Raw genomic sequence first — 23,207 nt, 5'->3', positions numbered from 1 at the left:
ACAGCTATTCACCAGGTAGTTAAAGTTGAATTAAAAAGAAAAAAACTCATAAGGATTTAACCCTATGAGAAAAGCCAAAACATTCCTTAAAGCCCCAGTATCGTGACAAATAGACATAGGAAGAAATACGCAAAGCAACTGGAATTGCATCAGTGTTGGAGCAGTGAGCGCCTTCCTATGCCTACATGACTAGATACAGGTGTTAGCCCTGTTTAGTCTGAAATGGATTGGGTTAGGTATTTGAACCTGATGAAACACAGTGATAAGTGAGATTCTTATTAGCAAAAATAAAACTTTTATTCAACCAGCAGCATGATAACTCAAACCACATAAGTCTCTTAGGTTTCATTGTATTTCACTTGACTTTGATCTTAAACTGCCACTGAATTTGAAGGGAAGACAGACCATTTCCTTGAGAATTTCCCTTAATTTTTATTGTAGATATAAGTCAGAGGACAATTAAAGTATCTGACAGATGGGATCGTTACTCATAAAGTTACTTTTAGATACTTTTAAATATCATTGCATATATCTGATTGACAGTCAAAAAGCCACTGTTTTTTAAAAAAAATCTTTCTTAATGAGAACTCTTAACTATTCCTTAATTTATATACTATAATATTTCAACAAATATTTAATTCAGTGCTTACTATGGTAGCAAGAAATGAAGATTTTCCGAAAAGAAAAAAAGTGCTTTATTTTTCTTTAAGCCAACAATGCAAAACCTTGCTCCAAAAGAGAAGGTCTCTCTGAGCTACTTAATGAAAAAGAAGAAGAAGAAAAAAACTATGCTAACCTTATTACCTTGATGATGAGTCATTTTACAAAGTATAGTGTTAATGCTGGAAAGAATACTTTTTATTATTTTCCAATTTAAATTAAAGGTAATTACATAGAAGAAATAAAAATTCACAGGGCAAGATTTTACTGCCAGGGAGATTTTTGTAACAAATGTTCACGATGCTCAGTGATTATATTCTGAAAGTAGGAGATTCAATATGTTACTAAATCTGCTCTACAGTGAAGATTTAGTTCCTTCTGCCAGTAAGAGTTTAACTGACACCTGCTACAACATGCTCTTTAACAATCTAAAACAGTTTAAGGTTATAACTTGTCACTGAGACTATGTGTTTCTCTATTAGAACTGGGAACTGGGTTAATTGGCTCTTTTTTGTGCAATCTAGAATATGTTCTAGTCTAAAAAATTTACAGACATAGGTTTAATTCTAATATGTTGCTGAGAAATGTTTCCCTAACTACTTACAAGGGATGTAAGTCTTGATGAATGCCTTTTAAAACAAACCGCCCCCCCCCAAAAAAAACCCCCACAAACTTTAAACATGTGTGGGGCACTCTAGACAAATGTTCCAGAGAGAACAATGACATCAGACATGGATTCCATCATCTCCCTTACCCCTATTTGACCGTCAGTTTCTTCAGGCATGAAATGATGTAGGTTAGGTTAGGACAACATTTCTGAAGTGCTGGATTTATACTAGGAAGTGTTCTAGATGATTAAGTGACACTCAAACAAGATATTCAACAATACTAAAACAGATGGAGAGACAGTAATTCCCTTTAGTTCTCTTCTAATTCTTGATTATTATAAGAAAAATGTCTCAGCCTGATCCTATCCTGTTTATCTTCTAACACCTGCTATCTTCTGCTTTTTAAAAAAGAGCAGGCTCTCAGCTCAGAGTTGTCAAATGATATTTGCTTTACCTCTCCATGCTGAGAAGAATACATTTCTAAATCCACTTATGATAGAAATTTAGATCAAGCTTTCTTTTCAAATTTAAGTAAGTAATAGTATAGTTGGCACATGAATAACTAAAGCTTGAGGTCATCAGACCAGAAGCCTCTGGCACCTTATGAGTGCAGAGAAAGGCCTGAACTCAGCAAGTCTGGTGGAAGGGCCAGTGCTGGTCCTTTGGCTGAGGTAGATACTTCATATTCCAAACAACGGAGCCTAATTTACTTCTCTTGGACTACTATGTTTCTGACAGTAGAATTTTGCCCATTTTATTTTCTACTAATCTGGAAAGATGACTTAGAGTAGCTCTATTTGATTGAATTCCTTTAGCTCCCTGAACTTAAATCATCTTGCCTTATTGCTTCTTAGACGCTCTGAGATGTAGAACTGGTAGAAAAAGCCTACTTAAGCTGCAGCTGCCAGAATAAAAGGTAACATGCAGATGTGTACTTTACTCCCCCCTCCCCACAAAAGAGAATAAGAAACATATGTTGATTTCTTCCTTGTGAACTTCACTTATCACAGGAAAATATCATGATTTTGGATCACATTTCCATAGCAGCAATCAGACTACTAAAATTCACAAATAAAGGATCCACTTGGGTGCATGCAGCCAGTAGAAAATTCTGCAAATGTTGAAAGGAGCGGCTCACACAACTTACTTCCGAGCTCTATTTTCATTTTGTTGAAATAAAAAGACAAAACAAAAGAAAAGAAACTGTAAAATATTCTGGAACAAAATATTACAGTGTGGTGTTCAGTTGTGCACAGGGGGCTCGATTCATTGGCTGGAAGATCCTGTTAAGATTCTGCAGGATTTTGGCATATTGATCAAAGAGAAACACTATTCAATTATGTTATTATCTCTCTCCGTTGCTGCTATTGTTCCCCCACCTGAAAGCCCATAGTTTCTTCCAGAACTAGAGTTTAGAAGGAGGAACTTGTATAACATCATCTTGGCCTCTTTGATACATGATGTTCAAGTAAACAATAGAAAACATTTTTTTGCCTAGTATGAATGTTGTATGGTTAAATGGACAATATTTTAAACACTAGGATTATAATGCCTTTTTTTTTTTTTTTTTGAAGGGTTACATCTCTTCTGAGATGGGAATATTTAGAAGCCTGGCTTTCTGAAAGGTAGGTAATGCAACTCTCTTTGTTACACAGATTATGTTTATTGAATTTCTTGGCTCTGAGACAAGTTCACGTTGATCGATGGGTCTATAGTTGAGATAGAAGAATGATAAACTTTAAAGGTAAAGCCGCTACCAGAAAAAGGGTGAAAAGTTATAGAAACCAAATGCTTCATGGCACTCAATGATCGTCAAAAAAGACAGATAACATTATTGAAAAGAGGATACAAGCCTGCGGAGTTTGGCATCCATCAGAGACTAGAGAGATCCTGTGTTGGGGAGAGAGGCTATGAAGCTTGGAAAAGAGAAAGAGAGTTGAAATAGAGGGGGCCTGGCAGAGCATGAAAGAGAGCTACTGAAAAAGCTCTCAGGACAAATCAGAACAGGAGAGGCCAGGAGAGCTCTAGCAAATGAATTTGTAAATTTTTCCTCAACTACAGTCTGACTTCACCCGGTGCTGACAGACTAAGCTGACAGTCTCACTGGGTGTGAACAGTGGGCAATAAAGGCCTTGCCCTTAGGAATCGAGCCCTATGTGCTTTCCTTTATGACTACACTAAGTTAAAAAAATAAAAGATAGTTATGCATAATTAGAATAATCTAGCCAAACCCAGCCCATATAAATTCTGTTGTATTTTTTCACAAAGTATAAGGTCCCTCCCACCTCAAAGGAAACCCAATTACCCCAAGACTAATTTATAAAACAATTCAGAACACTTTTGAGTTGCTTGAAGCTCATCTGCTTTCAGAAGTACTTGTTGTTACAGAAGAGAGTGAGAAATGTCTGAAAGAAGCAGAGGAATCACAAGTGGTTTCCTCTATTACTCTATCCAAAAGCAGCCTGCTGAAGGACCCAAGAAACCAATGCCACAAAGCCCTTACAGTCAAGTCAATATGTGTAGCAACATGCCAACTGCTTAGGGATAGTTTCCATACTTAGTTCACTAAAAGATTTTTTCCTAACATTGTTTTATAAAACTATCCAAATCTATGGCAAAGTTGAAATTATTTTATAGTGAACACCCCTAAATTGTCCCCCAAGTTTTTGAGTGTGAATGTGTTTGGAGCTTGAGTTCTATGACAAAATAAATATATAAATACCCAGCATTTACACATGGCTACATGATTATATGACAAAAACTGTCAAAGCATTTTTTTTTATTTTTGGTTATATAAAAATTTATCAAAGGTATCAAAGGCAAATAACATTTAATTACACATTTAATAGGTTACACTGACAGAAAGGGACAAAAGTGCAGTCCTAGAGGAAAGAGGCTGTGTGGTTACTGGCCATGTAGACTAACCACACTCGCCCACTTCCATGTCATCTCATACCCACAAAGGTGAGTTTTTTTTTAATATGCTCGAACAATATAGGCTAGTATTGAAAAATTAAAAGTACAAGGAATGATTTCTCCAGAGTATATTGTGAATATCTTTTGCATGAATTTTGGGGTTACTGTGTTAGATGGATTTGTGGGTGTAGGAGAGTTGTGTCAGCTGGCCCTTGGGGAAGAGGCCTGTCTCCAGACAGGAAGAAAGGCCTGATCAAAGCAGAGGTGAAGGCTTAGCATCTTCCAAGGGACTCTCTCTTTCAGGTCTAAGCTTCAGGGAATCAGAATGTCTAGGCAAGCACTTCTGGGTGCTGGTGCTCAGTCATAAACATGGCCAAAGGTTCCAGGGAGCAGCTCCCTCTTGTGAGCCAGCTCTAATACAATGTTCCTCTCTGTGTTTTTTTTTTTTCCCTCCTTTTACTCTTTACAGACTTTAAAGGAGTATTATCTAAAAATTCTACTCTTATCTTTTCCTTACAATGGGATAAAAAGCACAGCTGTGTGTCTAGTTGAGTCACAGGGCTAGAGGAGAAATGTCACTTTGGTGGCAGTAATGAAAAGAACATGAGTGAGTAGCTGTGAGTAGCATGAGGGCTGGCTATGCTACCACGTGTGTGGTCTCCCTCTGTCTTGGATCTCAGAGTAACTGAATTTTATTTTCATTAAGGAAGGTTGCAATTTCTACGTAGTACAGATGTGGCCATAATTACAGACATTCCACATTTTCAGTGATACTTAAAAAGGCAGTTGGATGGACAGGCGCAAGGGTAGAATATGAATGCTTGTGATTTCCTACAGAATGTTAGTGTAATGTATTACATAGGAATTACGAAAATATGTAAAATAAAAACTTCACTCTCAGCACTTTTTCATCAGCTGTACTAGTTAGCTCTGAAAAGACATATCACTGTATAGCCAAGAGACCTAGTATTTACCCACCTTTCCATGATTACCCTGGTAGGCTGCATGAGAAAAGCCACTTTTCTAACCTACAAATGTGGTCATGTCTGCTCTTCCCGATTTCAAAATGGCATTAGGAGCAAGTCTGCATGGCATCATAATTGAATATACTTACGGTAAGGATGCTGGGGGAGAATGACCCGGTACATTCAAATTATTTAAACTTACTAGACAGAAATTTGTACTTTAAAAGTATGTGATAGTTATTTGGTATAACAATGAAATGGCATGAAGGAATTGAACTCTGGTGGTCTGGATAAAGTCAGAATAATGATAAGAGTACAGGGTCTATAGGAACTATAAAATCTATAACGAACATGTAGCATATAGAAAATCCCCCAAGTCATGATTAAAAACTCATTTAAAAATTCAAATATTAAATCAATTGTAGGCATTAGCTTCATATAAAGATATACTGGCAGTATACTAAAAAAATCCAGATAGATCATAAAATGTTAAATTTTTTCAAGATTTTGCAGTAGATACTAAACATCTTAGAGCAAAGTATATGAATAAGTTAAATTAAGTAATACAATTTTAACTGAAATTGCTTCTAAAGAGAAACTAAGAAGACATTTAATTACTATATTAAATCACTATTCTCCCAATAATTAATGATTTTTAATCATATAAGAACTGACAACTTTTCTCAGGATTTCATTTGTGAAATTATTAAATTGCCAAATAACGTCTTCTGGGACCAAGCAAGATGACAATTTCTTTTTTCCTCCCTCATGAGAGAAGAATAACTGAGTGCGAGCATTAAAACCTCGAGATACAAAAGCAGGCTGAAAATGAAAAACGGTACTCACTGATGAATAGCTTGCAAGAATTTTCGTTGATGTTTTCTTACTTTTGCATGATCTATCTTTTTTACTAGCTTTGTATTTTTATAAATTAGCCATGTTTCCCTGAGTACGTTGGCAGCTGCATTTTTCACCTGTTAAGGAAACAAACAAAAAAAGCAGTTGATAAATTTCGGAGTGGAATCCTTCACAACTTTGTTGGGATCACATTCTTCATCCCAATGATTGTGGCAAGCTCTAGTTTATTTAGAAATAAACTAAACGAAAACAGACAGATACAGAGAACAAACTGGTGATTGCCAGAGAGGAGGGGTGTTGAGGGGCTGGGTGAAAAAGGTGAAGGGATGAAAAAGTACAAATTAGTAGTTACAAAACAGTCACGGAGATTTAGAGTACAGCATAGGGAATATACTCGATAGTATTGTAATGGCTGTGTGTAGAGCCAGATGGGTGCTAGAGGGATCGGGGGATCACTTCATAAATTATATAACGTCTAACCAATGTGTTGTATACCTGAAACTAATATAAAAAATTTCTTTCAACGAATCACTTATTAGCTATTTTCTCATATTAGTATAAGCTCAAAATGTTTTCTCTTTTAATTAAACAAGATAAAAAACTTAGGCTTGGGTGGATATGGGTTTCCCTAAAAAAAAAAAGATGGGACAAACTTAGGGATGAAAGGGTTATAGTAGCACTGCCAAGACCTATTGCAGCTGATGGAAAATATGAATACTTCTTACTGATAGTCCGTCACTTGCTTTCTGGATTAAGTTCTTCAACCAAGAAGCTGGTAAAGGCCCAGCCAAGGACAGATTTATTCTCTTTGCTCGTTCTACAGGAACTGATGACGAGAGCTTTCACTTGGGCTTGTTGTTAATTACTTATGCTAAGAAGTTCCATTTAATTCTTCTGAGTGATGGATAAAGGATGATTCATAAAGAGAACTGCAGGCTAATGGGAGGCTCGGTGAAGACAACATTCTCAGGAAGGCAGTGCGGTGGGGAAGACAGGTGAGCTGGGCTTGAGAAACCAGTTCTAAGTTCTTGAATTGTACTAACCAAGTCCAGTCAAGGGGACTAGCTAACTTTGTAGGACTTTAGTTCTCTCCTCATTAAAGTGAGGTTAGAGAGAATTATTATTAAAATCCTTTTCAGATCTTAGATTTACAATAAGGAAGAACCTCAGAATTAACACAAAACTGTGGGCCCCAGTATGTATGTATATTTTTTCACTTTAGCAAAGAAAGCATTCCTTTTCATGATCCTGAAAAGTTTTCTTTTTGAATGAAATCGAATTGCTAGAACCCATTTTAAGAAAATGACTGGTTTCTTATGACTGCTTTTAGGTGTGACTTTGGTTCATATTCCTTTGGATATTCACGAGCCTCTGCACAGGGGGCATTCTCCAACCACCAGAAACATGACTGAAACTTAGATGCTGAGCACCTGTAGTGCCTATAAAGAACATCACCACCTTCCACGGTGAAGTTTAAGGGTGTTCCAGGTAATTCTTGGCTCTTCATTCTTATGGAAATACATTTCTCTTCCTCACAGAGGTAGGAGTCACTTGTCCTAAGGCTTTTCCATCCAACCCTTAAGTCCCCCTTCAAAGGTAAGAAAATGGATGTATTATAAGTTGCTGACGGTTGAGAACCCTGCTTTTAAAAAGGGAGGAGTGGGTCATGACTGGCCAGCACTGCCTGGGGTGAGATAGGCCCTGCCCTGCTAGGAAGGAGAAGGGCTGCTAAGGAAGGTCTTAGCTCTCCTGGCAGCTGAAGCTTCCTAAAAGACCAGTTAGGGCCCTGGGGGGATGTACACTCCCTGACTTTATCAGTCTGAGACAGACAAAGGAGGAACCTAGGACACAGGCTGATGAGGAAGCTAGAAAACTCAGTAAAAGCTGATGCATAGGAGCACAGTAGTTGAACATAGCAATGTTTGGAATATAACACTGATTTTGGTTTGGCTTCTCATCTACAAATAGCAAATGCCAAATTACTAAAGTATATATGCTTCTAAAAATGTGATTCGGTGCTTGTCCTCCACGTATTTTAAATAGTTTTTTTTTCTCTTTGAGATGGTGGGGGGATGGCTGAAAGGGAGAAGGGAAACTCAATTTCAGAGTTCATTCTGAGACCTTACGTTTCAGGATTTGTATTCACTCAACACTTAATGTTAGTTGTCGGCTGAAACTGTAAATGACTCCTCCTTTGAAAATGAAATCCCTGCAGCTGCTTTTAAAACCTGTGAAATACACGCTTTTATGTTGAAACATTCCTTTCTAATTCCGTAATAGGTTTTCAAACACAGGAATTAAACTCAAAGCATCATATTTAACTGCTTTTCAAAATAATCGCAAAACAATATGTCCAAGAATAGAAAAACATCTGAGCATTAGGCAGAGGATATGTTTTTAATAGTAGGTTTCTCTAGTCCCTCGTAGGGTTGACAGCAACAGCAAACAGGGCAGAAAGCACTTCAGCATTTTACAGGTTTGAACAATGCGGAATTGTTACAGGAAAGTGATCTGCAAACTTACAGGAAAAAATGGGAGAGAAGTAAGTCTGTGCATTTGTGATCACTGGGAGGAACGTGTCCTTTGTTTAGTCGATTAAGAACTCTGCCCAACAGTCAGTCATCTAACAATGTAACCCTGGAGACCCCCACTCCCCTTCCTAGGGCGTTTACAAATTCTTAAGAGGGCAGGGGCCATGTCACTAATCTTTGTGTCTCCCTAGCTCAGTGCTTTGGGCCTAGCTGGCACTGAATAAATGTCTATGGGGTTAAATTTGACACCATAGTATATATAATTTGTGTCATAAACACTTCTAATCATGAACCATAGATGCCTATTTATCAGCCAAAGGATCCTCTTGATGAGAACGGTCTGCAAGTTAGAGAAGAGACCTAGGATCTAAATGAGTCAGTGCATTTCCTTTTATTAAACAAATTTATTGCATCTCTACCATGTGCTAGATACCATGATAGTTGTTGATATGAGGGATTCACAAATATCCTTCAAAATTTTAGTAGCTGTTATAATTCTAGTGCCAGTTAATGGGCCAACCCCACTATGAAATATAACTTATTTCCTGTACTTCAAAAACTATGAGGCGTGAGAGGATTATCGATAGGAAAGGACTCTGCCTCCCCTTCCACCCCCTTCCACACACAAGGAACAAGGAAAATAACATTTGCTCTGCCTCGCTAATGCTCAACTCCAAATCTGATCAGAAAAATTTTGAAAAGCAGATAAATAATCATATATTTTAATAATAATTTGAGAAAACAAAAGCCCTAAAAGCAGTTCATATTATTAAAAGTAATAGTATTCACCTGGGTGCCTTAAAACCCACTTTCATAGGTATAAAATGTTATATTGCTGCCTCATAGGTGATTATACAATGTTAAGGCCATCCATAGTAAGATACACTTAAAAATATTTTTAACAATAGTTTATAAACCACAAAAGCTGATTGACTTGTAACTGAGCCCTGTATAGAGGCTATTTTGTTTAGTTTTCCTTTGCTTTTTACCACTTTTGATTCTTCTTTTTTAACTTATATTTTCTTCTTGCCTCTCCCTTCAGTTTTTTTTTAGTGCAATACTTCCACTCTTCCCAAATTTAACGGAAAAGTACATAATCTCTGACTTAAGAAATGAGAGTTTTAAGACAACCATTTTTTTAAAAATTTATTTTCCGACTACAGTTGACACAATATTATATTAATTTCAGGTGTACAACATAGCAATTAGACAGCTACACACCTTGCAAAGTGATCATCCCGATAAGTCTAGATGTGTACTATACACCTGGCACCAAACCTAGTTATTACAATAATACTGACTATATACCCTACGCCGTACTTTATATCCCCATGATAATTTTAAAACCGACAATTTGTAGTTCTTAATCTCTTTCACCTTTTTTGTCCATTTTCCTAAGCAGGAATTTCTTGCATCTCATTCTGAAAACTACAGTAAAAAACTGCCACATATACTGTGGGCAATGCCTCTAGAATGCTCAGGACAAACCCAGGCAACGCTACTGAGCCTGGGCACCAGGACTCCACAGGTTCACAGTGGCCCCTGCAGCAGCGGGATGGATGTGCTTAGGGCTCCAACATTACCTGCCCAGTTCTCCTTCAGAGCAGGCACCTGGGGCAAGGTGAGTGTTGTGGCTGTGGAACAGGGCAAGGCCCATGGATCCATTCACTTTGTGTTCTAACCCACTGGGCGGGGTAGCCAAGGACAATACAAAAGGTACATAGAACAAATTCTCCATAATTTGTTTGCTTAAGAGACACACAGGAAATAATTATGTAACCGCATAAAAGTGTTATGGATCTTATTGAAAATTCTCAACAGGATTGGAAACACCCACAACAGACATTAATATGTATAATTATCCTTTGTGGTACATCTAGCTACTTTAAAAATTATGTCTCGGTTCTAGAATTGCTTGTTTTCAAGTTTCCTTCTGAAAGGAAAGCATTCAGAGAGCCAAACTTTAAAATTTCCTCTCGGTTCAGACTTGAATGAATAGTAATAATCATAGCATGGTAAACACATTGCTTCTGGAAGGTGATAAACTGCAAATCTGTTTAATAGCTGGTCCTGCTTTATGAAACTCAGTGATGTTATTGCTGTTATGCCTTCAATTTGACACCATTAGATTATTCTAAGTACCTGTATCTATTGGCCATTTTGAATTGTGGAGTGTCATGTAAACTTTTGGAATTAGAGAATAGTCTTCCTGTACACTAGCGCACGAGAAATAGTGCGTTCTACTTTCAAACAGTATTTTATGTGGTTGAGGTAGTCATACAGAGAAACAATTTCAGTGTAAGATTGTTCCTCTGAAGAAAATTTGTATGTGGTGAATTATTTTCCATGGAAACTGTTCAATTCAGTTAAGACACACAATGGAAGGTTTGGAAAGTGACATTTCTTCCTGGAAGAAGAATTTGTTTTAACATTCACATTGTTTTTTTCTTTAGAGTAATATTCAGATTTCAGAATGTCTGTGCCTGTTATCTCTGTTAATCATCAGAGAACTTGAATAAGGTGAGATTATGTAGTGTTTCCAGGGATAGCTGAATTTTTCTCTAGCAATCAAGAGCAGACTTGAATTTAATCTTTCATCTTAGTAACTATGTATGGCTTTTAGGTCCTTGTTCCTCCCTCAGAAATCATTCATTAATGATTATTTAGTGTGTTAGGATTTTTATTTAAAAAGTTAAAATTTATAAATGGGCCCATTTAGAAATTCTATAACCAAATGGAACCAGGTTCCAAGTAGATGGCATTGTTAACTTTGTAGAAAAGAATGCAGAGAAGACTATAAAAGAGCTATTTCCAAATATTGTATTGGCTATAATATTGGAATGGGTATCATAAACAAGAAATTTATGTTGATTCTAATGCCCTTCAAATATTTGTACCTGTACTTAGCAACATCTTGCCTATAAAAATCGATCTGTCAGCAAGCCTGCTGGAGTGTCTTTCAGACCTATAAGAGACTCTGGTCCCAAGGAAAACTGCAAAGCAGCTACCTTGAAAGGTAGTAAAGAGATAATAGAATTATCAAAGCATAAGCATTGTGGAGAATATGAACTTTGAAACTAGAACAGTACTTCTTGCTGAAAAAGTGTTCTATAAACAATCAGACTTGTAATGCATTATTATCTACAGGGAGCTTAACTGACGTATATAAGAACTTACAACAGAAAAGCTGTAACATCAGAAAACTTGGTTAGTTTGGGAAAATGACTCCCATTCACATAAACCAAAAGGTCACCCGGATCCACAGTCTTCTAAAGTGGGGCTAGACTAGGCTATAGGGGACATACGAACAAGAGCACAAGTGCATTTTTCTGCCAAGCAGAGCTTAAACAGCTTTCATCTGATTTGCTAAGAGAACAATACTATAAAAATTCAATGTTCTTTGAGTCCTGGAATATTTTTCAGCTCTTTGTCCTCAGCAGTTAACACAGAGCCCCGAGTATATTAGGTATACAGTGTATTTCGTTAAATGAGTAGTATCTCTTATTCCCAGGAAGAAGGAGATTACAATAAAGTTAGTGTACTCAAAGAATATATGTTAAGAGGGCAATACCAAAACAGTGGTTCTCACTTAGGGGACATGTGGCAATGTCTAGAGACATTTTGGGTTGTTACCAGTTGGGGAACCTCTACTGGCATCTAGTGTATAGAGGCTAAGAATGCTCCTAAACATCTGACAGTGTACGAGGAAGTCCCACACAACAAAGAATTATCCAAAAGGTCAATACTGCTGAGCTTGAAAGATCCTGAACTAAATTAAACTATAAAACCAACCTGAAGTGCCTCCCAGGTGAAATGGGAAGACCTCTGTGAATTTCACAAAAATCTTCAAAGGTGGTATAAAGCAGTGTTATACTGTAGATTTTAAAATCAAAGCCCTTGTCTTTTTTAACTCCTAAAATGCTTCAATAATAGCAGTATCCGAAAGTAAATTTAAAGAAATTACATATTTCTTTCTTAATGATGGACCAGGGGGAAAGCTGCCTAAACATGCTAATTAGTTTTCTTGTGTTTTTTTTTTTTTTACTTTTGAAAAGATTTACATGTACACATATGGTGTTTTAAAGTATTTTTCTGCCTAATATCTTAAGTGTGGTATTAACTCTTGCAAAAGTTATAATGTATAATCTCCATAAAATTATTTGGATTATACAAGGGACTTTGTATATTGTTCCTTTGATATTGTACAACTTCTGTCTCTCAAACACAAGTTGTACAGTACAGAACTCATCCAAACAAGCATCCTATGAGATACGCATCTGCCATAATTTTGGACGAGAGATGGACTCATAATCTAATATGTGTGTATTTTCATTTCCCAGCACATCTTTGAAAATGATAAGAATCCTAACCCTCCAACCAGCTCCTCCTTTATACCTGTCTTCCTCTGTTTTCCATGTGCTTTTCTGTAACATTTAGAAACGTTCATGAGTTTGGAGAACAAATTCAGGAGTCGAGAGAAAATTGTGTGGAGTAGAAGACATTCCAAAGTGGTAAATCTAGGCAGAAAGCATGGCATCTGCATGGCTTTGATCATCTAGAATATATGTGGACCTGATCACTGCAGTCTCACAATAGTGTTTGACAGATAAGACTTAGAAATTAGCAAGGCAATTAGAATTCATGTTTCCATTTCATAAATATTATCCAAATAAAGTGTGCATTAAAGTGACTGATCTATTTGGAAGTATTAACCCAGTTAAATATGATTATTTTTATATGCATGACCGAAATCAAAAGTGACTAAACACTAAAAACTAGAACTCTTGAATTCTCTTGATTCTTTTCTGGGTAAAGTAACCAAATGACAATGTATTTGGCTTCTACTTTGAGTTGTTGTTATATAGCAAGATGATTACTATAATTTTTAATTGTTTCTGATGTTGGTATTTCAAGTGACTATAAGGAGAAGCTAATGATTTAGTGTGATAAAAGTCTTTTTCTTCTTACATGGCTTTCCTCCTTGATATAATTACTTTGAGCAAGTTACTAACCCCTAACCCTCTGTCTTGGCTTCTACATTTTTAAAATGGGTATAATACTAGCACTTAGTCGTTGTGAGGCTGAAACAAGTTTACACGTGACATGCTTAGAGTAGTAGCTGGCAGAGTGAGCATTCTGCAAACATGTATTTGCTGTCTTAGTCTTTATAACTGTACATTGATCTCCCCTCTGGATGCTAAACCATTTTCAACATCTCTGTGAAAGCCTTTAAATCATGGAAAGGGTCTCTGTCTGTTCTTACCATGGAGTCTTAAAAGTTAGTGTTTATTTTTCTTTGCAACCCCAGTCATCAAAGCAATGACTGGCTCATAGAAGAAGCTCAGTAAAATATTTGTTGAATCATCTTCCCATAAAATATCTATATTACATTGACAGTGTGCTCAATCCAATATTGGTCTTTTTTTATATAATCCAAACTTAAATGTTAAATATGCCTTTTTTTAATATAGTCTATTTTTATCCTTGAGTAAATACCAAGGTTGTCCAATTATTTCCTAAGTGAACTAACATTAGAAAGAGTATTTGCAAAATATGAAAACATGGAATTGATTCCAAGAATACTTAATTTTAAACTGTCACCTTAGAGGTCACAATAAAAACTGTAATGCTCAACATTGGGAAAAAAAAAAAAATACCACTAATATTCCCTTGAAGATCCAGGGGCAGCAACTTACTCTTTTTGTCAGCTGAGTGTCCATCATGAAGTTGTGCACGTGCTTTTCTGCTTTGGTGAGTTCTAGCTTCCTGGCCACTACAGCTACCACCAAGGCTGTGCAGCCAGCACCCTGAAAACCAGGAGAGGGGAGAACCCCAAAGAGTTATTATTTTTGGTCTCAGCCACATTAAAAAGTATTTAGCACCAAGTACATAAGTATCTGGAGATTTAAAAAAACTGTAGTATTCAGTGTCTTCAATAAATATTACAGAAAAGGCATACTCAATAAGCAATGTACTTTTATACTGGGATTAAAAACTTCATGTATGTTGAGAACTAAAGTATGATATATGAATCAAACATTTTAATGATAAAAAATAAATGGTAAAAAGCAACTTCCTGAATTTTTAGAGACTTCTTAAAAAACAGTTATATATCCATAATGGGAACAAATGAATAAATTAGCATAAATGCACACACTAGAATTATTGTCTAAAAAAATAACATTCCATAATCTTCTCTCAAAATAAGAACAGCAGGTCTTCAGGCCAATCAACTGTGATATACAGGGAATGAAGAGAGAAGCATTATCTCAGCATAAGCACAGCTTCAAACTGTTCTACATGGGTAACAGAAAGGACCCGTGATCTGAACTTGGACAACAGATCTGTGAAGTGCTGAAGGTAAGAGATAACCATCCTAGGGGTTTACAGCACTAAAGAAGGCATGGGCCACTTTTATTTTGCCAACACCAACAGTGGTCCTTTTTGAATTATGGTCACTGTGCTGATCTCTTTTCAGTAGTATGATACTCTTTGTGGTGCCCCAGAGATGGCAGTCTTCCTGCTCAATGATCAAAGTGTACCCATTCCAAGTCACAAGCTGTGGGGTTTTCTTGGCTGATTACCTACAGGGTCAGGAGCCAAGGCAAGGTCATGCTGCTGTAGCCACTTTACCGATCCTGCTACACTAGGTGTTGTGAAAGGCAAGCCCAGACCTCTGGACAGAATCTCATCTCTGGAAGAACCACAGAGCAGCAGAGATTGCTAAGCTGTCTCAGTGGACAGACAAGAGAATAGCAGGGTTTAGGCAGGAGCCCACTGAAGAAGGGCACAGACTATGAGATGTTACAATACTTTCAACAGACTTGCATTTTTAAAACTAGTTTTTAATAGCATCCCCTTTATGTTAGTCAAAATGGTCAGGTACTCACTGGACAGCCATCCAAGAGAGTCTAAAATTCCCATGAGGTAATTGCTTTTCCTCATTACCAAGTGGTCTAAAAATCACTAGTTGTAACAGCAACTCTACCTTCAACATGGGATGGTCTACATCTTCAATAGCTAATATTGAAGACTATTTATGTTACAGCGTATCCATAATATATTGACTATTAAAATTTTACTTCTATATAAAGTCTATAATGTTTAAGCAAGTTAGAAAACTGTAAATAATTTTATCATTTTATTTTTAACAAGGGTCCAGATTTGTAAAAATAAAACACCTAGGATGAAGTAAGCTCAACTGTGCAAAGAAGTTCTCTCTCAGCAGTTGGTATGTCAGTAACTGACTTTTTTTTTCTGCTTTTCTCTACAGTTCATATTTTCTATAATACACGTTATACAAAAATAATTACATTTAAAATTGATAATTTGTGTTTTTAGAAAACATCCATTCTAACATTTACATATTTTTATTAACCTTAAATTTCAACCTAGGAAAATGATCTTTCTTCATGAATCATACTTACATCATAATTGATAGAATCATTTTTATTTGAATCAATGTAATTAGCTATTCAGTCACAGATCAAAGAAGGACTTTTTAGGCTCACTGAATGAGTTTCTACAAAAAAAATCTGAGAGGAGGGTCAAGAGCAAGGAGAAAATACACTTGGCCTATCTTGCCATAACCTGACAGTTATCATAGAGATATAGCCTTATTAATGAGCCAATATTTTTAAATACAGTATTTCCAGAGGGTTTGAATATCTCCTTCCATCTAGCTCTATGAAGAAATCAGTATCGTCAGAAATGAAGTGATATTGATCATATGACAAGAGAAAGGCTGAAAGGTTTTTAGACATCTGGTTTAACGCTGATTTTAGAGATGAAACAACTAAAACAAGTGATTATTTAGTTATGAACTATAATTAGCACTGATATATTTCCCACCCTCTACCTCATAATACCTTTATATTCAAGACCGCCTATATTATTTGTGGTCATTGCCATACTATGATATAATGTGTACTTATTTCAAAGCAAAACAAGAAATTAAAACTCACCTTATTTTACAAGATAAACTGTCAGTATGAATTTAAAAATTGAGCAATATGGATAATTATCAAAGTAAATCAACATTGCTCTTATTTTATAAGTGGTGCAACTTTCAATCAGTAGTTCTTAACCTTGATTGTGCCTAGAACCACTTGGAGAGTTTGTAAAATTTCCAGTACTGAGAGACTGGCTTTTTATTAGAGCCATTTTATTTACTTCCAGGAAATGATAAACAAGGAAAGGAAAGGCAGAGGACAGAGAGCACAGATGAGTCTGTGCTGTGTGATGCCTGTCCTGATTGTGTGCCATATGTCGACAATGGCAGCAATGACTTCAGAGCTGGATACCAAGGAAGGAAAAGCATGGCATTTGGAAGGAGCTACACCTATTTTACTGACTTTAAAACATCTGCCACAGAATCTAAAGTTATACTAATGAGGGGCTAGCCTGTATCAATGGCCACTCACGACAGTTGACTGTGCCTACCCGCTATATGAGATGTTAACATTTGCTTAAGAACAGGTCTTTGAATAATGTCATTTTGTTCACCATTGTTTCCTTACCACATTGGAGACGCTCGAGGAACTTAAGTCTTGTTTATATCAATTAGCCTGTTATACGTTGTTTTGTTATATAGTTGTTTCCCTGTGGTCTAAGTGAAACTTACTGTGTAGGGTCCCCTGGTGCATGTATGCACCCAGGTACTCTTCAGTCAGGGAGTTATGAGAGATTCAAGGGCAGTGGTGGTTCCTGAATAAGCAGAGAATGTAACAATCTGATGATGGAGCTTATAGCTGTAAAGATAGGTATGAGTGGCAGTTGGCACTCTAAGTTGAATATTGTTCTTCCCTGGCAGGTGGCCACCGCTGAGCTTCTTCTGGAAAGAAATCAAAATCCTAACAGGAGTGGAAAATCACTAGCATCAAGAGCCTTTGGGAGTCAATTTTTATTTTTTATTCCTGGGCTCTTTTTTTTCCTGCTGCTGGCCCATTTCTTGCTGAGTGTTCTCCAGCTCACCGAAAGCCTCATGCATTAAAATGAGTACCTTTGTTGCAAACTGGAGAAGCAAGTAAATCTGACAATTTAGTTATTGAGACTAATACCTAACTGTATCCTTTAAATTGTACCTCATAAAGAATTTAGCCTTATGATTGTTCAAATACAAAGTCCTTTATTCTTTATCTGTAAGTCTTAATTAGGAAAACTATACACTTGTACCTCCCCTAGTTCTTAATAAGTGGATTTGAAATGCATAGAACTGGGTTTCAAAATAACATTTTTTTTTCTTAGAGTTATGCAAAATGAAGCTGGCTCATCTTCAAAAACTTTCTAGGTTCAAGGTAAATTCCTGCCAACACATTAATAATTTTAGTAATTTAAGTAATGGCGTGATGTTATTGTCCAGTCAGTATCTATTTCCAGGACTATTCTGTTTCATAAAGTAAATAAGAATGAAAGTAAATATGCTTTTACAACATTTTCAACAAAGCTTGTCATCACAATGGCTACAGAAACAGTTGGGTATAACATATGTTACTCTCTGAAATTAAGATCCCTGTATGCCTTTAACAAGATGAGTCATAGTCCTTTCACCAAAGTCAGAAAATGTACCCTGACTGCTTTTCTCCCATTTCATTTATGTTATTAGGAAAAAGTTAAGCAAATCACTAACCTGCCACTTCGAGATGCTCAGGCAACTAAAAACTAAATGAAGACAACACGGTGTGTTTATGAAGCCAATATAGTAAAAGCAAAGGTTAAGGTTTTCCTTGGCTAGTTTATCATCTTTCCTTCTAACAAATTAGATATTGCAGGAGTGAGGGAAAGATGGGGGAGAGAGACTTTGTCCTTAGAAAAGATGTTAATACTCATTACCCTATGCTAGATCAACGTGAACAAATGACAGATAGCATAAGCTATAGTTGAAACCCAACACCTGGAGATTTAGATACTGCCAAATTAAAATGTAGTGCTTTTCTCCAATGTATTCTCCTCCATTATAACATATTATAAGTCATATTGGTCCCTAGAATGTAAAAGAAGTTCAGGTAGCTCATCTTCTCTTTGATCATTTATCACATAATGCTAAAAAATTGAAATAAGTGACAGTGTTACTTCAGATCACCTGGTTATGCTGTTCCTACAAATAATTCCACAAATCATTTTGAAAACCACTTTAGGATCAAGCTTCAATAACTTAAGAATATAAGCCTATGGGAAAGGAAAATTCCTTTAACATTACACGGACTGATATCAAACTATACTGTTAGCTAAAGTAATCAAAACAGTATGGTACTAGCATAAAAACAGACACAAAGATCAATGGAACAGAATACACTTGTATGGACATCTAGCCTATGACAAAGGAAGTAAGAATATATAGTGGAGCAAAGACAGCCTCTTCAATAAATGGTGTTTGGGAAACCAGACATATGCATGCAAAAGAATGAAACTGGATCACTTTTTTTACACTATATACAACGATAAACTCAAAATGCATTAAATATAAGACCTGAAACCATAAAAGTCCTAGAAGAAAACATAGGCAGTAAAATCTTTGGCATTGCTCTTAGTAAAATTTTTTGGATATGTCTCCTCAGGCAAGGGAGAAAAAAGGGACTATATCAAACTAAAGAGTTTTTGCACAGTGAACCATCAACAACAACAAAAAGACAACCTACTAAATGAGAGAAGATATTCACAAATGATACATTGATAAGGTGTTTAAGTCCAAATACATAAGGAACTCCTACAACTTAATGCCAAAAAACCAATTTGATTAAAAAATGGGCATAGGACCTAAATAGACATTTCTCTAGAAAGGACATACAAATGGCCAACAGACATATGAAAAGATGCTCAATGTTACTAATCAAGGAACTGCAATTTAAAACCACAATGAGATATCACTTCACACCTACCAGAATGGCTATCATAAATAAATCAACAAACTAGTGTTAGCGAGGATGTGGAGAAAAGGGAATCTTGTGCACTGTTGGTAGGACTGTAAATTAGTGTAGCCATTATGGACAATACTATGGAGGTTCTTCAAAAAATTAAAACTAGAACTACCATATGACCCAGCAATACCACTTTTGGGTATTTATCTGAAGAAACCCAAAACACTAATTCCAAGCAACCTAAGTGCCCACTGATGGACGAATGGATAAAGAATAGGAGGTACATATATAGAAAGAAGCCAGCCATAAAAAATGATATCTTTCCAGTTGCGACAACAATGATGGTATTATGGTCAGTGAAATAAGTCTGAAAGAAAAACAAATACCATATGATTTCATTTATATGTGGAATCTAAAAAACCATGAGCAAACAAAAACTCATAGTTGATAGTTGCCAGATGGGAGGGGGTGGGTGAAAAGGAGAAGGGATTAAGATATATAAATTGGCAGTTATAATCATCATCACAGGGATGTAAAGTACAGCACAGAGAAAATAGTCAATATTGTTAATTATGTATGGTGTTAGATGGGTAAGGTATGTGAGTATCTAAGCACTATATTTTATACCTGAAAATATATATGTAAATTGTAATTTAAAAAATTATAAAAAATAGCACACTGAAAAAAGATAGATTCTTTTCTTATTAAAAAAGGTATCTGCAAAAGATTAAATATAATGAAATATATAATATTTTTGGAAATTCCAGAAGACCCACCACAGAGAGCGACTGTTAAAAAATGATGTTCAAAATATTCCACTGTTAAATTAATTATCCTCCCGTGTACAATGGCTCCTAAAAGGTAAAATATGTTTGAAAGTCAATTTATTGGGTATCAGTAATTAAAGTTTCTCAAAGTATAGTTAATTTGAGAAAAAATATGCTTTGTACCTAAGATACACCTAACTTAATGAAACAGCTTTAAAATTAATTTTCATTTTAAAATATCAACTAGCCAATCAAAAGGAAGGTAAAATAAGTATCTGAAACCATTGCCCATTTTTCTGTCCCTAGGGTAGACGGACTCAATATCCTAGAACAATAAACCTTTTTAAAGCTTCATTTGCCTGACATAAATATTCTTCCACAAAATATGTAAAACATATTCTGGCAAGTAAAATTCTATAAAACACTCAGCTTTAATATCATATCCCACTGCGGTTTGGCAAGATTTCATGAAAACAAACGACATTCAAGATAATTTTGAAGACAAATTCCCTCTATCAAAATGCCCCACCTCTCATTTTTTCAAATACAAGTTGATATTTGCTGATAGGAGGGTAGAGGTCCATTCAAATGCCCTTATCCTAAGGAAGAGGGGAATTTTTTTTTTTTTTTTTTAAATTTAAAGTGATAAAACCTGGGTTTGGGAAACCCAAATCTCCTTTAGAGGGACTTGCCTGTTCAGCTCATTTTTGTGTTTTGGTGGTTGAAAAGAAGGAAGTGCTGCATAAAACTGGTCATCAGTAATGAGTCATCTCTAGGTTTTATCTCCTTCTTAGCAACGGTGCCAATGTGAGCTCACGTATTTTAGAGACTGGAAGGGAAGCTCTGCCAGCTAAAAGTGCTGATAGTTTAGAAAAATTAGGTGGAGTTGTAGAAACAAGTCAAATGCTAGAAGGTCGCAGGAACTTCCAGCTTTCCTTGCCTGTACCTGGAAGAATGCAGCTTTTATATTTCCTAAGAAATTTTCATGGTGAGAAATGAAGGTCCACTTAGGGCACTGGGGGGGAATTGAGCCTTATGACTGAAAAGGCCCACCGCCCTCTCCCTGTGGCTTGGCACAAAATAGAAACTATTGTTAAGAATTTAAAGATGTGCTTTCTTCACTGGGCCTTTATTAATGACGAGATTCAATGTACATACCAGAAAAAAAACAAAAGAATAAAAAAATTTAAAAAAGTAAAAACCTCTTCTAAATTATTATTTGATATTAACCACCTCATGTCAAATTGTATAAGACATAGAAAAAGGACCCTGGGGTTTTTTGCTTATTTATACATGTAACACCCAGGAATGGCTTTGTTCTACTTTCCCAGGATTCCAACATCCACTGGCAGGGAAAAAAAAAATTCTTAAATACAAAGACAGTGGCAGTAAGTCTACAATCAGACCTTAGGTTTAGCCCTCTTTAATACTTGTCATTTTTTTTTTTTTATAGACTCTATGGCTAATATATGGCTGTGTTTTGGATACCCTCTGAGGTAACAGTGTAATATTAGTACCCTTTAGTATAAAAACTACTGAAATCTGACAATTCAGTCAACATGTGATTTTTTTTTTTTTTTTGCTCCCTGGTAAAAAATTTAAAAATTAGCTGGTGTGGTGAATTTTAAATTGGAAAACCTTTATGCATTGCTTTTGTTTATACAGAATTACTAATGGGATGGAAGAAACCTAACTCACACGTCTGAAGTAACCTCACTTCTTTGAGATCTGGGTTCATAGGTCACTATTAGAGGTCCGCTCATCAGATAGCCTGTGTTCCTAGGAATGGGCAAATATTACTCCATATTTAAGGATAATTATGCCTAAAAATTCCATCATCTAGTCTAAATGGCAAGAGCTGCCATAATTTTACAGAAAGAGGAGCAAAAATTTACTTTTACCAATAAGGCTATATTCTACTCTTGAAACAATTATATATATTCATAGGTAAGGGGAAATTACAGCTTTCAGCATGTTATATCTATATATACAGATATACAATGGGAGGATAACTTTTTAAATGTTAAGCAAAATAATTACTTTCTCTATTATAAAGTTGGAGATACTGAGAAACTAGCTAGTGCTCACAAAAAAGCTAAGACACCATGATATAATGTTATTTGCCTACTGCCTTCAACCAAAAGAATAAAAGCCATTTAGAATTCATCCCATGGGTTATCATAAGTCGCAATAATAAATTCTCGGGTCTTTGGTACCTCCCCAAATAGAAGAAGATAAATAAGAACAAAGTAAGTAATTACATTCTTAATGGCTTTCTCTTCAAGGTTAATAAGTGACTTTGTTTATTAGGCAAACCTAAGTTTTTAAATCCAGGATATCCAAGAGAGAGGAAGAGATCTTTGTCTCTGAAACTAATCTTAAGTAGGTCTTGGTAAAAGGAAAATTTCTTGATATTTTGCTCTACCACAATGAAATTGCCGTTAAACATTTCAGTATATAAAATCCACTTATTTTAGTATTTCCATAATCATCTAAATTATAAAAAATTATAAGAAAAGCTTTGCATGATTGGGATTCACAATTTACATTTTAGGTGAGGAGAAGTTAGTTTTTGATAAGGCCATTTGTTTCTTTCTTAGAAATATTCTGGAAAACTCGTCTCATGATTTAACAATATATTTCTGGCCAAAGCATTGCAGATTAATCTTTATGTCCTTGGCTCCCAAAAATATAACTCATGACCAAATTAAGCTATTAAAAAATTTAAATTACAACTTAATTTTGAGTTTTACCAATGAAATGTAAACATTTAAGATGATGCCAAGAAATAATTCATTAGTTTCATTAGCTTTATGAAGAAAGCATGTAGTGTTAATTTCTTTATATGTGCATTTTTGAAATGAGAAAGCTCTGTGGGTGTTAGCATTTAGATCAACTGTATTTTACTTTAAAGTAAAAAAAACACATAAAAGTATAAATTCTATCAAAATTTCACAAATGCAAAAACAAGAAAATTCAAATACAAAAGCACAGAGAAACATAGCACTTCAGAGATAATGTATAAGATGACTCAGGGATGACCCTG

At 35.7% G+C, this 23,207-nt stretch overlaps 1 protein-coding gene across 3 annotated transcripts in view; it reads right to left on the bottom strand.

The window, feature by feature from the left end:
- The window catches only part of KCNN2 (potassium calcium-activated channel subfamily N member 2), a 138,509-nt gene that overhangs the window by 3,622 nt on the left and 111,680 nt on the right, over positions 1–23,207 (bottom strand). For all 3 annotated transcript variants that reach the window (XM_006913288.1, XM_006913289.1, XM_015590366.1), the window contains 2 exons: positions 14,235–14,345; positions 5,996–6,123 (listed from right to left, as the gene is read on the bottom strand). In XM_006913288.1, the coding sequence (XP_006913350.1) occupies positions 5,996–6,123; positions 14,235–14,345 (239 nt within the window). The remainder of the gene's footprint in view (positions 1–5,995; positions 6,124–14,234; positions 14,346–23,207) is intronic.

The sequence above is a fragment of the Pteropus alecto genome, unplaced genomic scaffold, assembly GCF_000325575.1.
Source record: "Pteropus alecto unplaced genomic scaffold, ASM32557v1 scaffold20, whole genome shotgun sequence".
In the NCBI taxonomy this organism is placed as follows: domain Eukaryota; kingdom Metazoa; phylum Chordata; class Mammalia; order Chiroptera; family Pteropodidae; genus Pteropus; species Pteropus alecto.
Note: the sequence above shows the minus strand (reverse complement) of the source record. Positions and strands in the feature narration are given on the sequence as shown.